Genomic DNA, 15,228 nt, shown 5'->3' on the forward strand with positions numbered 1-15,228 from the left:
ATCTACAATAACCTCAAAATAAAAAGTTTAAAACAATTTTCTGCAGGTCACAACATCCTTGTCTTTTGCCAGCTAGTAAAGCCCTATTTTTTGTTCTTACTTGGAGGCTTACCTTGGACAGAGGAATGCGTGCGCTACTTGGCTCAGGCTTGGTGTAATTACCCATCCTTAAACCAACTACTGTGGCTGGGAGACTGAGATATGGCTCTCAGGTCAATGCCAGTCAAGAGACATCCTTCAGTCAAAACTCCACAAACCCATGGATATTGTGGAAGGGACTGGACTGGGTGCTAGGAGAACCCACTCAAGATCTCCCACTTCCCCTTATCCTATCCGGACTCTCTTTTGTCTCTTGGATTAACTCCTGGGTATGATGAGGAAACCAAATAAGGGGCTTAAATATGACAGTTTTGATTTTTCTCATGTGAAAGAAAGCAGTTCAAGGCTACATGGGAAATTTATCATCCTCAATTGCACAGTCTGTGTTTTTCTGCTTCAACATCTACCTTCAAGGGCCTCCCTGATGGCACAAGGGGTTAGATCTGAGCAAAATGAAGCTATCAGCAGCCACTGTGGCATGAGTTTGATCCCTGGCCAGGGAGCTGACCCACATGGCACAGCAGACCTCTCCTGTCTCCCTACTACTCTCCTCAGCAGTGTATTTCAGTGGATCTGCATGTTCTGCTCCCCACTCTGTTTCTGGTGAATCCTCTCAACACACACACACACACACACACACACACACACACACACACACACATCCCATCCCGCATCTCTGGCCTGCCTACACCCCAGCTCTTGATGCATAAATAAATAAAAAAAATCTTAAAAAAAAACTGCTTTCAAGGTCATCATAATACTAGGTGGCTGCTGGAGTTTCATAATCCAGACAGTATGTAGGAAGGGTAACGGTCACCTGTCACAAGTGAGTGAACTCCCCCCTTTTTTAAATGAGACCATTTAACTCATTGTTCGAACTTGAGCACTGATGAGTTAGAAAGAGGATGCTTTTAACAATTATTCCAGGGCAGCAGGTAGAATCAGGAAATGCTCCAGACAAACTGGGACAAATCATCAGACTGGTTTGGAAGATCCTGCTCAGAAGACTCATCTACTCCACAACAACTTCTATGTAAGTATCATCAATCACTGCAAAAGAAGTTTGGGAAGTGCACTCTTCCTGAGTACACTGCAAAGTTGGATAAAAATATAGGTTTGTAAGCAAAAAAGGAAGAGAATGAGATGGCTATGAAGTAGTTTGTTATCAGTTTTGGTCACCAGCTCTGAATCAGCACTCTTTGTGACCTGAATTTCACAGAGTTTTAATGAAATGCCTCCTTTTGACTCTTGGCTTTCACTCTTCCTTCCAGAAGCACTCAAAATAATATGTGTACCATGGCCATGGCCAAAGCCTTCTTGGTCCTCATCTTTTCAACTCTCCATTTTCCAGCATTTTCCAGCAGTCAAGAGTCAAAAATCCTCCAAGAAGTAGACCAGAGAAATCTTTGTGTCCCAGGCAGAATCATATCTTTAGGATAAACTGTCCGGGTGCTCTGAGGAACACAACAGGAATAACAGACACTCCTACACTAGGGAAATTTCCGTGCTCAGAGGTTACCTGAGCATAGGTCACATCTCTTCAGGTGAGGCCAAATTCCTCATTATACAAATGCCATGAACATAGATGAGAAAATATTCAGTAAAATATCAGAAATATTTCAAGCTTAGTGTAAGTAAAACGTCTTCCATGATTCATCTTACTGTAGCCCAAAAGAATGCTTTAGGGAATCTTGTAAAAGGTGATAAAGTAGGAGACACTGCAGCCCTCTTAGCTTCTTGCCTTTGCTGTCTCATTAATGTGGAGGTAGTAGATGATTGGGGGAGGGGCTGCAGAAACCAAGGCTGAGAGGATCCCTAGTGGAAGAGGAACAACCTCAGGTCAGTGGGTTATGCTCATAGCCAACTCCATGGCAGAAGGTAGAGCTTGCTGGACTCTTGACTTCCTGAATGGGAACAGCTGGGAGCTGGGGGCAGAGCAGAGCAGCCATGGGGACTTTAAAAGAGAACACAGAAAGGCTGAGCTTTCTTCTTGGCTGACTTCCAGTTGTACCCGGTCACTGCTCAGCCAGTGCCATCTGTGGGTAGGACAGACCATGCCCAGCTGCATGCCAGACCATACATTTTCTTTGTCTTCTCTCCCTTTTACTTAATCCACATGTAAATCAACCCTTTTACATCTTTAAAAAATTTCTCTCTGTGTGTCTGCTTTGGATCTTCTCCTGTATTTTTTCTTTTTTTTTTTTGGTCCTGTATTTTTAAGTCTTGGGTGAGGACTCACAAATCTAGTCATGCCAGTCTGTCTCTCCTTCCCGCCCGTGCCACCCCCACCGCCCCAAAATTTGCCCTGTAGCACTAGGTCCACAAGTAACAAATATGATCACTTTGCAAAGAAATGGTAAAAAGATTCCTAGTAACGCAGAAGCATTTCTGCTTTGGAATAAAATTTTGGTGGATCTTTTGAATTTTGTACTATATGCAGGTCTTCACGATCCCAAACACATTTTTTTAAAAAACAGACTCGAATGGGTTAAAGCTCTCCTTTCTGCATAGGGAAGTGTATGTTCCATTTTAAATTTCAAATGATAAAAATGATTTTGCCTGAGTAAATAAGATTTGTTTCAGAAATTTTGATTTTTGAGAAATATTGTTCCCTTTACAAATAAGCTCTGCAATTTCTTCTAAGTGGAAAAGAAGCATGAGAGAAGATGGCATTTTGTAATCATGGTCTGTCCATTCCACCACAGCTTCTGGAAACTTCCATTGTAAAATAGTGCTCATTTTGTGATTTCTCAGATTTATTTCCTATTTGTATCTAGTTTTTAAATCTAATTGTGACTATGTGAGAAAAATCTAGTTGAGTGTATGTGAGAAAAACTAGGAGTGAGAAGCGGTGTAGTTAAAAAGAAAACAATGGAAAAAACCACCCAAGTGTATTAATTTTAAAATGATGGCCCATGCTACAATGTTAAGATGTCATTAAAAAGAATGCATGCACTAAAGTGGCACGTCAACCAAGAACAATGACATGTCCCCAGCCTTAGAAGCCACTGTACTAACTTCTCCAATGCCATGGTGACCAGCTGCCTAATGAAGGGAAGGATGCTGATAACATCAGTGCCTGAGGAACACAGGGTGGTTTTTAATTAACAACACAGAAAAGAACAACTTCTATAGAAATAGATCAATAGTCTTGTCATCAACTGACCCTAGATTGCCTGCACACCCACGGTACACAAGCATGCAGAAACTGGGCCTCCCTGGTGGTGCAAGATGTTAAGTGTCAGCACTATGAAGCTATCACGGCAACTGCAGTATGAGTTCGATGCCCGGCCAGGGAGGTGACGCACACTGTGCAGCAGACCTCTCCTGTCCCGCCCCCTGCTCCTCCCAGCAGTGTATTTCAGCCATTCCTCCTGTTCTGCTCCCCACTCTGTCTCTGGTGAATCCTCTCACCCCTCCCTTACACCTCTGGCCTACACCCCAGCTCTTGTATGCATAAATAAATAAATCTTCAAAAAAAAAATGCTGAAACTCTCCCCACTTCTGTATGTCCCCACATTTCTTTCTTCCCTATAGAGACTTCCTCACTTGATTCTCTGAGACACAGCCTTGTTGTAAACTAGTATTACCTCCAAAGAAAGTTATAGTACATTATATAGGATGAATTAATTTGGGGGTATAAAAAAGTAAATGCTGGGCCTCCCTGGTGGCATGGGGGTTAAAGACAGCGCTGTCAAGCTATCGCCAGCCACTGCAGCACCAGTTCAATCCCTAGCTGGCCAGGGAGCTACCCACATGGTGCAGCAGACCTCTCCTGACTCACCCGCTGCTCCCCTCAACAGTATATTTCAGTAGATATGCCTGTTCTGCTCCCCACTCTCTCTGGGAAATCCTCTCACCCCCCCCACCTCTGGCTTATACCCCAGTTCTTATATGCATAAATAAATAACTCTTTGAAAAATAAAATAAAAAATAAAAATTCTACCCCAAATTAATTTGGGGATATAAAGAAAAAATACAATATACTAATGTATATACTGAAAAAATGTCTGAGGAGTATAAACCAAATTAATCAGGGTGTGAAGTGTTGGAAGACCTGGGAGGGAGGATAGATTATGACTTTAACTTTCTAGGTTATATATTTTTGCAATGTCTATTTTTACTGCAAGCATGTATTAATTATTCAGCAGAAAATATACTAGAGAAAATTTGAAAGTTAGGAAAAGTTCAAGTAGGTAGGCAGTCGAGATGAGATTACAACGGGTTAGAAACCAAGGGCTCACCCAGCATATTTTCTCCTCAAACATTTCTTTTTCACAATTTACAACTTTTATTTTTGTTGTGTGGTTAACACTCTTTTTTTTAAATTTTATTTTTATATTCCCCATACAATTGCAACCCCTTATTTTGACCCCAAGGCTAACATTCTTTTTTACCCACCTGGAGTCCTTTGTGACTGCCTAGAAGAGCAGCAAGTAGTAAACTTTGGGGAGGATTTGACTAATGCTGAGAGTGAATGTGTGAAAAGAAATTGGACAGGCATTACAGATAAATTTCAGCAGATAAATCCACGGATCTGGGAGAGCAATGGTGATAAAATTGTGGAGCACAAACTCTGTGTGCTCATCTGAGGGTTACTGAGGCATTGTGAGCAGAGCAGTGTCCAGTGCTCAGGCCACAGTAATAAAATTATCAGCCAGGAGGACAGATGGCACGTAGTGGCCACAGGATCATCACCCTAGAAGCATTTATTTATTTAGGGGAAAAAAGTGAGCCGGGTGTCAGGATGGCCGAGTGGTCTAAGGCGCCAGACTCAAGCTCTGTCTTCCTCATGTAGAGGATTCTGGTCTCCGAATGGAGGCGTGGGTTCGAATCCCACTTCTGACACATTATTTTCTTTTAAAAAAATATTCGCTTCTCTACCTTTTCCTTTCCCATTCTATCAAAAATGACGGCCCTTCAATGAGGTCTGTCCACCGCCTTTTCCTACTTTTTCCTGGTCGCTCTTTCATCACGGATCACGTTCGGCACAGCACTTTGGCATCTTCATTAAAGGCGCGTTTCCTGCATGCACATTAACTTGGAGGGCCCTTGAAGGAAAATCATTCTGGTGACAACAGCGACATGGACAGAGACACGGATCACAGCCTGATGCCGAGCATAAGAACCGCTGACACCGTACTTGTGTGTCCTCTCGCACTGCCTGAGCTATCAAAATTCAAAGTATTAGAATCGAAAGTAGAGTGATCGGAAGGCAAAAATGAGCAGAAATAGGAAAGGTTCCACCGAGATTTGAACTCGGATCGCTGGATTCAGAGTCCAGAGTGCTAACCATTACACCATGGAACCCGCCTTGGCGCTGCTCGAACCTGCGGTCCATCTGACAGCTCTTCCCTTGTATCTCCCCCCCCCACCCTTTAAATTAATACGCTTGAAATTAATGCAACAGAAAATGAAATATCACTTTAAACAGAATACTTCTCTTTTCCCTAATTGATCTATAAAAAAAAATCCCCGGGTCATTATTCTCCCCTTCCCCCCTCCGGGCGGAAAATCTCTGCACTTCTCAGCCGCAGGGCAATGGCAGAGTCGACACAGGTGGGAAGGGCTGTCACCGAGTTTCCACCGCGTCTTCTTTCCAGGTTTCCTTTCGCCCAAATCAGGGGCAGGGCCGGGTCCTGATCCGAGAATATTTTCGACTTAGCCAAAGGCAAATTGGATTCTAATCTCGTGACTCAGACGAGGAAAGAAAACGTATAACCTTTTTTCTACCGCTTCACTCTAGGTTTTCATTCTAGGTTACCTGCATGCAGGTGCTCCTGAGACCCCTTCGGAGTTTCTTGGTTTGTTTTTATATTGGGCTTGAAAGTTAAAACTGTCTTCCCATTCCTAAATGCCTTCACTGCACCACGGGATCTCATTCCTCCTGGACACCGGAGGCCTGATACAAAGTAGCTTATTCAATGCTCGCTGTGTGCACAGGGAGGAACAGATGAGGGAATGGAGGAGTGAGCGAATATCTAGTGGGACAGCCTCTTTTAGGTTTTCACTCCATAGGCTAAATGGGACAAGTGCAAAGAGACAACTGTTCTAGCTTTCTTGTTTGTTTGCCTCTCCAGACCCCAGCTTCCAGCTTCACATATAGGTGTGCTCAGGTGTGGCGAGAGGGTGTCACAGTGCTGGGCAGAATCATTTTTTGTTACATTGTGACATGATTATTTACCTAGTAACTGTCAAAGCAACATATAACAAAGAGATCATCTAAGTAGCATGAAATACTTCAGCATGGAGAAATACTCAATTGCTAATGGCTTCTTTAGCCTTGGTGATATAATGGTGAGCATAGCTGCCTTCCAAACTCCTTCCTCAGTGGATCTACATATTCATTATTGGTCATCTATCCTTAATGTGTCTCTGGTAGTCTCCTGAGTCAGAATTGCTCAGGAACACCTGAATCCATTTCAGACATGCATCTTCTGTTGTGGTGCCAACTAAGCAAAGTGCCCACCACAACGTAGCTCATCAAAAAATATGAATTGAATTGAATATTATCTTTGGGAAGTGAGAAGTGGTGAAATTCAAAGACTTTTGGCCAGGTGAGTATAAAGTTCTTCTAAGTGTCTACTCCTCTCTCCATACACATAAACACTCCATTCTCATGGACCAAGATAGCTCAAATCCAGCTGAATAAGGGACCAGATCTTTCCTCCCTGGCACAGATGGCATACTTTTTATTTCAGGAGCCACAACCTTACTCCTTAAAGAAAAAGAAAAGTACCCACTGGCTTTAAAATGATACCAGAAACTCAGAAGCTCAGAATTCAATTATATGCTCTCTGGGAATAGGTAAGGGGGAAGGCGCATGGCTGACTGTTCATCCTGAGCACATTTACCCTCCAGGAGAGGATAGTAAGTAAATACCAGGAAAAATAGGACAGATGGCCATGGGTTGTTTTATTTATTGTTCAGTCTGGAGTTCAGAAAGCTGCACCTTTACCTTGGATTTGTCCAAGGCTGTTTCACAAATATTTCAAGGAGATGGCAAACAGGAAAAGCACTGAAGGGAATCATTGGGGGAGAGATGATTGGACCCTAGAGCCCAAAAACAATCTGTTCCCTGGTAATCTGAGCTGAGGGTTTGGAGTCACCGGGTAGCAGAGCTGAATCCAGAAGGAGCAATATCATCAGCAGTCCAGGACAAGTTCAGTTGGCGTGTCCTAGAGAAACAGGGCTCTAAGGGGCATAGCATAGTATATACTGACGTTGATACATGTCTGTATGTCTGAAACCACATAATGTTATGTCGCTTCAATTAAAAGAAAAGAAATGGGGTTTAAGGACATATGACCCTAAGTAAAACAGCAGATCTCAGGGTCTTCCTAGCTTTTTAGTTCTGTGTATGTTGCTCACTTCACAGATGAGGAAGATAGTCTTTCATGTAGACATTCATTGAAACTTAACACCAATATTTATTTATGCCAAATAAGACACCAATATTTATTTTAGCCAAATAAGGGATGGGCTCTCAATGAGAGAGTTTATTATTTGCTGCCACAGAAAGCACAATATAGCACTTAAACTCAGTGTATGGGAGGGGGGGGAGGCAAAACAGACAGTTACATTTTAAAGAAAACAACAACAGAATGTTCATGTACTTTCACTTTTAAGCTTATACAAATTTAACTCTTTTACCTATTATCTAAAAGATTCATGGGTTCCTGAATTTGCACTTATTAATCTTCACACACTTGCAATTTCACATGCTGCAGAAGATGAAAATTCTACGAGACAGGTCCCGAAAACTCAGATAATTGGGTGCAGAGTTCATTCCAGCTGAGGCCTGTCAGTGGAAGGTTTCAGAATCAGCCTGCCACCCCTCTTCTCCACCTCAAAACCCATCTGTTTAAGCAGCGAGGCATCTGCCAGGCCTTGCTCTTCCATCTTTGCGATCAAGTCTTGGTTCTGGCTGTTGTCCTCGGTGAGGTTTCGGAGAGCATACACTACCCACTGGCTCAGAAAGGGGTTGCTGTCTTCAGTGCCACAGCTGTCCAGGATCAAGGGGATGCCGTCCAGTCCACTCACTTTGTCCTGGTTCTCTTTATTCTTGTAACACAGGTTTCCAATCAAACGAATGAGATGAGACTTAAACCCCTCAGCCATATTTGAGACATTTCTCTCTGCTTTCAGGCAGCCAGAGGTGCTGAAGATGTTTGTGGTGTTTTTGCCAGTGACATGAATCAGTCGTAAAAGATCAATCACTCTTTCCAGCAAGTCAGGGAAGACCTGCAGGTAGCTGAGCAGATCAGTGTTAGCTGACATTTCACACAGGACATCCAGCAGCCTAATTGTGGCCTGGGCCTCCTCTTCCTCCTCAGTATGCAGCTCCGAGGCCAGATTCAGCACAGTCTTGTACTGATCCACAAAAGCCCTTGCAATCAACTCAGCATGGCTCAGAAACACAGGGATGTCATCCTGGATCAGGGACTCGTCGCCCGCTATTTTGGCGACCATGATGTCCAACAATGTAACCCTTTCTTGATTGCTCATTTTGGCATACATAGCTTTTACCAAGTCCGGGCATTTCAGAAAATGGTCGGTAATAATCAAGAAGGGCCACTCTGATTCGGGCTGCCTTCGGTGGACGTCTACGACGTCAATTGCAACGTTGAGATTTTCTTCCAGGTCTTTCATTCTTTCAGAATTAAGGGATGTAAACAATATCATTGACGAGTAGGCGACGATTTTTTTGTCTGGATGATTTAAGCAAGACAAAAAGAGTTCTGGAAAAGCATGCATCCAAACAACCGACTGGGAATCTTCATTTCGTGAGGCCACATTGCCTAAAAACTGGAGGCCACAGCGAAAAGCTGTCAACAGGGATTCCTGTTCCACACGCAGCTCACGAAAAAGAAAAACCAAATCCACAGCAACGCCAATGGTATCCAGGTTCCTGATTGAATTCTGGTTCACGGGACACTCTATACACGCATTTCGCAGACACCTGAAGCACTCGGTTATCAGCTGCAGGCTGGAGGCCAGATGCTCCACTTGGGACGGATCCCTGCAGGCCAGCTCCACAGCATGGGAAGACCGCTTTAAGATGTCCAGGACTCGCTGGAAGATCGTCCGAGGCGCTGTTTCTCGGTTCCGCTGCTCCTTAAAGAGCGCGGTCAGCGCGCGGAGAGCCTCCAGGTCCTGGATGGGGACCTGCACCAGGACGCCCGACAGCCAGGCAGGAGGGGGCCTGGGCGCAGCCATCTTGCCGCCTGCAGCTCGCGCCGCGACGAGCCGAGTTGCTGCGCAAGGGGGAGCAGGAGGAGGAAGGGGGGGCGGAAAGGGGCGAGGCGGGGCGGAGAAGGACGGGCGGGGGAGGAGGGCAGCGGGGGAGACGAAGGTGGAGCGGGAAGAGAGGCTGGAGGAGGTAGAGTTAGGGAAGCGGGAGGGGGAGGAGCGGCGGGAGGAGGAGCAGCGGCGGGAGGAGGAGGAGCGGCGGGAGGAGAAGCAGCGGCGGGAGGAGGAGGCGGCGGAGGAGGAGGAGCGGCGGGAGGAGGAGCAGCGGCGGGAGGAGGAGGAGCGGCGGGAGGAGGAGCAGCGGCGGGAGGAGGAGCAGCGGCGGGAGGAGGAGGAGCGGCGGGAGGAGGAGCAGCGGCGGGAGGAGGAGCAGCGGCGGGAGGAGGAGGAGCGGCGGGAGGAGGAGCAGCGGCGGGAGGAGGAGCAGCGGCGGAGAGGAGGAGGAGCGGCGGGAGGAGGAGCAGCGGCGGGAGGAGGAGGAGCGGCGGGAGGAGGAGCAGCGGCGGGAGGAGGAGCAGCGGCGGCCGGAGGCGCGTCTCCAGCCCTCCACCACCCCGCGGGAGAGCGCGGCGCCGCGAACGCGCCCCTTATCGCGACAGTGGGGAGGAGTGGATCGCCCTCAAATCTTTATTTAGCTTTCATGATGTGGGGAAGCAAGAGGAACATGATTCTGGGTCTGACAAAGTGCACGAAGTGTGAGGAAACACGGACAACCGAGCGCTCGAGCCCGCGCGGGGTGGAGAGGTCGGGCGCCCCAGGCGCGCCCACGGCGAGGCCCAGCTAAGGGGCGCGGAGCGTCGGCAGAGGACGGGAAGGCCGGGCTGCACTTCGCAGCAGGTTGCCTTTTCCCGTTCCTGTATCTATGGCTGGGGGTTGAAAACGACTCATTCATGAAGTCGTGAATTCAGTGATTTAACTGAGTTCATGAAGTGAACGTGCCCTCGTTCTAATATCCCAGCAGGAGTGAAATCACCGTCTCTCCTGCCCTGCGCTCTAACGCGGTGCCACCGGGAACCGTGTGGAATGCGCGTGTCCTTCGGGTCCCCGGGGCGCCGGGTACACGGTTGCTGCTCGGGAACACGGCCCCGGGACCGAGGTATCCAAAATGTCCTTCCTAGTCCAGGCTCGTTCTTTCCACCAGAAGTTGTGTCAGTTTGGGGCCTTTTTGCTCCCGATGCTTGTCTTCCTGGCAAGGCGCCAGAGCAGCCCCCACCCCCTTCTCCCCAGCCTCGCGCCTGATTGTAATTCTCAGGGAGAGATGAAGGGAGAGGCTTCCAGAAGCAAATTCCTAGCAGACGCCTAGAGGACGGGACACTGAGGGCGGGAGACAGACGGGGTCCAGGGCAAGAAAGGTCTGCTCGGGGCGGCGAGAGAGACTTTCGTGGGTGCGACGTGAGGGGCAATTGAGGGACCAGTCGGGGAGCCTGGGGTAGAGTCGCCACAGCTCAGATCAAGGTAATTAGGGTCAAACTATGAACTGAGAAGACTGCGGGGTGAGAATTGCGGCTGAGCAGGGCTTGTCTCCAGGTGCCGGCCGATTCAGGGAAACTGACAGCCATTCATTCGTCCATCATTTACTGAAAGATGAAACAAATAGCTGCTAAGAAAGTAGGACTCGAATAAAAAAATTGAAAAGATACGAATGAATGAAATGAAGTCTGTTCTGTGGTGATCCTTCCGGGCTGTGGAAACGCATTCTTGTTAACTGAAATAATGCAAGGCCCATCGTGTGCTGGACAGTTTGGGGGGTGGCAGCTATGGGTCTTATCTCTAGCCTCAGGGAAACACAGGTGGGAGGAGGAGAGAAAGTGGCCTAAGCGCGGGTCCTGGGAGAACTGTCCACAAAACCAATAACATCGGACGCCAAAAAAAAAAAAAAAACTTGGCAGCGGTGGGATTCGAACCCACGCCCCCGAAGAGACTGGAGCCTTAATCCAGCGCCTTAGACCGCTCGGCCACGCTACCACCCGTAGGTTGGACAGTCTCCTGCACTTCCCCCAACTTGAACTTGGCTCCCGCCTCTGCCCAACTCACCCCTTCCTCGCCGCCCCCACCGCGGCCCCTCCGGGGGCGGACCCCGAACCCCGGACCCGCCGGCGGCCCAGCGCTCGTTTTCCTCCAGCTCCCGAGTCGACCCCGCACAGGAACGCCGCAGGCGGCCTTGGAGGAGGCTCCCTCCCCTCTATCACCCACACGGGGAAAGGGTCACGTACGCCGAGAGCTCGGGGGCACGCGGTGCACCCCAAGTGGGCTTTCACTGCGGGGAGCAAGCCCCGGGACTTGAGGCGCGCAAGCCCGGCAGCTCGGCCTGAGTCGGCGCCCCTCGGGAGGAAACCAGGGAAGCACCCCGAGCGCCGCCGCGGTCCTGCCTCGCTCGGGCGCCTGGCCCCGGAGAGCGCCCCCCACGCTCCCCAGGGGGGCACCGTCCTGCGGGTTGACGCGGCGTGTGCTGCCCGCGCGGTGCAGGACTCACCTGCGCTCCTGTTCCCGAAGCCTGCCCGGCAGCCCTCCCGAGACCGTGCTGGGTGCCGGGTGCTCGCCCTTGATTTCTCCTGAGCGTCTCTGCTACCCCCAACTTTGGATGTTTTAGATACGAATTAGCTCACCATCGCGCCTTATTTGGAAATACTCTTGAGTCAGAGAATTTAGAAATGACTCTGCTCCCCAGCGATCTTGGAAGGGGCTTTGTTCAAAGTTGGGAGCCAGTTGCCTCCTTAGCGCAGTAGGCAGCGCGTCAGTCTCATAATCTGAAGGTCCTGAGTTCGAACCTCAGAGGGGGCAACGCAACGTTTTTTTTCTTCCCAACTCGGAAGAAACAAGATAATGAAGTTAAAAATCTTTGTCCTTTTTCTGTTTTCGTGTAAAAGCGTACGCCATTATTTCTCTTTTTTAACACGAGGAAATTGCCTTAATGTGACTGAACGGGTCATTTGCTGTTTAGCCCAACCATGTAATAGTGTTCAGTTACAAATTAATGATCTTTCACTAAGAATAAAATACTCCAAAATTCTTCCAGCTTATCTTATACCAGTTGTAAATAAAACTAGGTTTCAAAAAAAAGCCATTAAAATATACTTACTTAATCATTGTCTTTTTTTATTTAAATTTTATTTTTATATTCCCCATACAATTACAATCCCCTTATTTTTACCCAAGCCCTCCTTTCCCCGCCCCCCAACCCCCATAGAGTGTCTATGGTTCATAGTTGTTTGTTGATTTTGATAATTTCTTTCTTATAGTTATTCATTTTCCTGGTCCCTTATTTAAGTTTTCTAGATTCCTGCTATGAGTGAGACCATCCGGTATTTTTCTTTTTCTTTCTGGCTTATTTTCCTGAGCATAATCCTTTCCAGCTCCATCCATGTTGCTGCAAATTGCATGTGTTTATCTTTTTTGAATGCTGAGTAATATTCCATGGTGTATATGGACCACATCTTCTTGATCCAGTCATCTTTTAATCATTGTCTTTAATACAAAATAGGGTGAAGAATGATGTGCAGACCTCTCCTGCTGCCGGCTGCTCCCCTCAGCAGTGTACTTCGGTCCTTGTACCTGTTCTGCTCCCCGCTCTGGCTCTGGTGAATTCTCTCACCTTCCCACGCTTCTGACTGTACCCGGTGGTGCTAGTATAAATAAATAAATAAACAAAAAATAAATAAATAAAAAGTAGGGTGAAGAAACTTACTGGTTGAGATGGAGCAGTGCATAGAGTTGTGCTGGAGATGTGGACAGTAAGTAATATGATGTGCAATACATTTTTCTTAATTACTGATTGGCATTATTTGTTACACAGCAGTAGATAAAATCTATTTGGATTTCTAAATTTGTACAACACAATCACTTAAGAGAGTTTTATTTAAAATACTGATTCTGGGGGAAGGGGATGAGGGATTAGGGTTAAAATAAGGGGGTGGGGGTGGGAATTTTATGGGGAATATAACCAAGATGAAAATGCATACAGTGGGCAAAAATGAAAAATGATGTAAAAATATATAAAAAATAAAATAAAATAAAATACTGATTCTCCAGGTCTCATGATTGGGATATTCTAATTAGATGGTTCTGAGATGGAATCTGCAAATCTGGAGGCCTAACAGCCACCCTATGAGATCTGAATGTAATCAGTTGAACATTATTCTAGAATTCTGGACCCTTGAACACATTCCATGTTGACTTGCTGGGAAGATGACTTCTCCAGATTTTCTTTGCTTTTTGTCTGATCACTCAGGGGTGGCCCACAGGGCAGAGCTAGCTGCAGGGGTTTCAGAGCAGAGCAAATCTGCCAACTTCCCAGATATCTCTCTAAAGATCCAAAGTGCCTTTTCCTGTTATTTTATTTCTGCCTTTTTCAGGAAAGAACTTACTAGGGAAATGAAATACTAAGAGGAAGAAATGACTTTGACACCTCCTGTGCCCCTATGCTCTCAGGCCCAAATCTTTTGCTTCTTTCCAAATGTCCCCCATTCTCCTGCCACACAGTTACTATCCAGGTTTAAAATCCATATTGTGGCCTAATTTGTGTTTTCAAATCCTCTCACCTGTTTTGTTTTGTTTTTTTGTGAAACCTGTATAATCTTTTTGAAACCTCCCCAATCATGTACTTCCTCCCTCATTCAACTCCCCAGTGACTTTATATTGCTGCAGGGGTGATGACTTGTTTGCACTCTGCACTCCTAGCCATTGCCTCCAAGCCTGTCAGTCTCTGGTGTGTCCCTGCCTTGTCCACCAACGACCCCCACCCCATCCATATACGTTCCCCCAATTATCTCAAGCACCTCAGACCTTCTTTGAGTACTGACAGTGACTCTTGGCTCTTCCTGAAACAGTGGAGCAGCAGTGCCTAATGGATTACTTCTAAGTCTGGTTCTGAGTTGAAACATCACTTTCTGGGAGAGGTCTTCTCTTATCACCTCCCTTCTGAATCCGACTCTCGGAGGTGTGGGCTGGGGAGCTAATAGTAGTTTATCTTATTATAGTGTAGCTGTGTAGACCACCTTAAATCCAGTTTCAAATTGTGGCATAAATAGTCACTTATTAGAAATATCACACTTGGCTATCATTGTGTGTATCTCAACCTGTGAGGGAAGAAATTTCTGTTGTGGGATTCAAGAGAGGTAAGTGGAACAAAAAGTAAGTCATTTGTTTAAAGTGGCACAACCAAATCTTTTGCTTGGCAATAAAAAGAGTAATAGTGATGCTAGCTCTTAATTTTCCTTGCACTGTCATCATGTCCCAGACACTATTCCAGCATATTTGTGTTATCTCCTTTCTTTTGGAAACTCAGGTCATGAGACTATACTTTGTCTCTCTAAACCTCTTGTAACCTGTACCTTGCCTCTGGGAGCATTTATCACTGTCTAAATGTGTCTGATGTCAGTCCTCATTTAATGACCAACTGCCTACTAAAGGGTAAACTACCACTGCTGTAAACCAGGGGCAAAGCAGAGCTCCTTGCTCAAGATTTCTATAACCACTCATTGAGAGTCTTTTGTGTCAGGTATTCTTATAGTCTGGGCAGACCCTGTAGACCAGTTTTTGAAAATGAAGAAGACTGCTTAGATGATTGTCTCTGGTTATAATGTGTCTTTGAGAAGATATTGTTTAGGTTACATTAACTAAGGATGGGAGTTAATTTTCTTTAAAGCATGTGCTGGGGGCAGAAATAGACAAGCTATAGAGAAAGAGCAGGGATAGGGTTGGGAATAAGAAAGAGGAATTTGGAGAGAATTTAAAAAGAAAGTTAAGGAGTTTATCTGGGTACTTTTATTCACACTAGAGTACACAGAGAGGAGCCACTAACAGGGGCCTGGGTAGCTCAGTCGGTAGAGCATCAGACTTTTAATCTGAGGGTCCAGGGTTCAAGTCCCTGTTCAGGCG

At 46.5% G+C, this 15,228-nt stretch overlaps 1 protein-coding gene and 5 non-coding genes across 6 annotated transcripts; 3 read left to right on the top strand and 3 right to left on the bottom strand.

The window, feature by feature from the left end:
• Nucleotides 1-4,840: 4,840 nt before the first annotated feature.
• Nucleotides 4,841-4,947, top strand: TRNAL-CAA (transfer RNA leucine (anticodon CAA)). The gene is made up of 2 exons: nucleotides 4,841-4,878; nucleotides 4,902-4,947. It is a non-coding gene; the product is annotated as a tRNA-Leu (tRNA).
• Nucleotides 4,948-5,337: 390 nt separating this feature from the next.
• TRNAQ-CUG (transfer RNA glutamine (anticodon CUG)) lies at nucleotides 5,338-5,409 on the bottom strand. The gene has a single exon. It is a non-coding gene; the product is annotated as a tRNA-Gln (tRNA).
• Nucleotides 5,410-7,007: 1,598 nt separating this feature from the next.
• Nucleotides 7,008-9,337, bottom strand: LOC119251882 (ataxin-10-like). Its single transcript, XM_037519157.2, has one exon. It carries the CDS (start codon nucleotides 9,316-9,318, stop codon nucleotides 7,885-7,887), a length of 1,434 nt encoding a protein of 477 aa, XP_037375054.1. The 5' UTR covers nucleotides 9,319-9,337; the 3' UTR covers nucleotides 7,008-7,884.
• Nucleotides 9,338-11,234: 1,897 nt separating this feature from the next.
• TRNAL-AAG (transfer RNA leucine (anticodon AAG)) lies at nucleotides 11,235-11,316 on the bottom strand. Its single transcript has one exon. It is a non-coding gene; the product is annotated as a tRNA-Leu (tRNA).
• A 743-nt stretch (nucleotides 11,317-12,059) lies between these two features.
• Nucleotides 12,060-12,132, top strand: TRNAM-CAU (transfer RNA methionine (anticodon CAU)). Its single transcript has one exon. It is a non-coding gene; the product is annotated as a tRNA-Met (tRNA).
• Nucleotides 12,133-15,155: 3,023 nt separating this feature from the next.
• TRNAK-UUU (transfer RNA lysine (anticodon UUU)) lies at nucleotides 15,156-15,228 on the top strand. Its single transcript has one exon. It is a non-coding gene; the product is annotated as a tRNA-Lys (tRNA).

Source organism: Talpa occidentalis, unplaced genomic scaffold (genome assembly GCF_014898055.3).
Source record: "Talpa occidentalis isolate TD23 unplaced genomic scaffold, MPIMG_talOcc4v2.1 talOcc4.2, whole genome shotgun sequence".
Taxonomy (NCBI): Eukaryota; Metazoa; Chordata; class Mammalia; order Eulipotyphla; family Talpidae; genus Talpa; species Talpa occidentalis.

Excerpts from the sequence above, each read along its gene's own strand:
- LOC119251882 (XM_037519157.2), bottom strand. The coding sequence starts at position 9,318 with ATGGCTGCGCCCAGGCCCCCTCCTGCCTGGCTGTCGGGCGTCCTGGTG.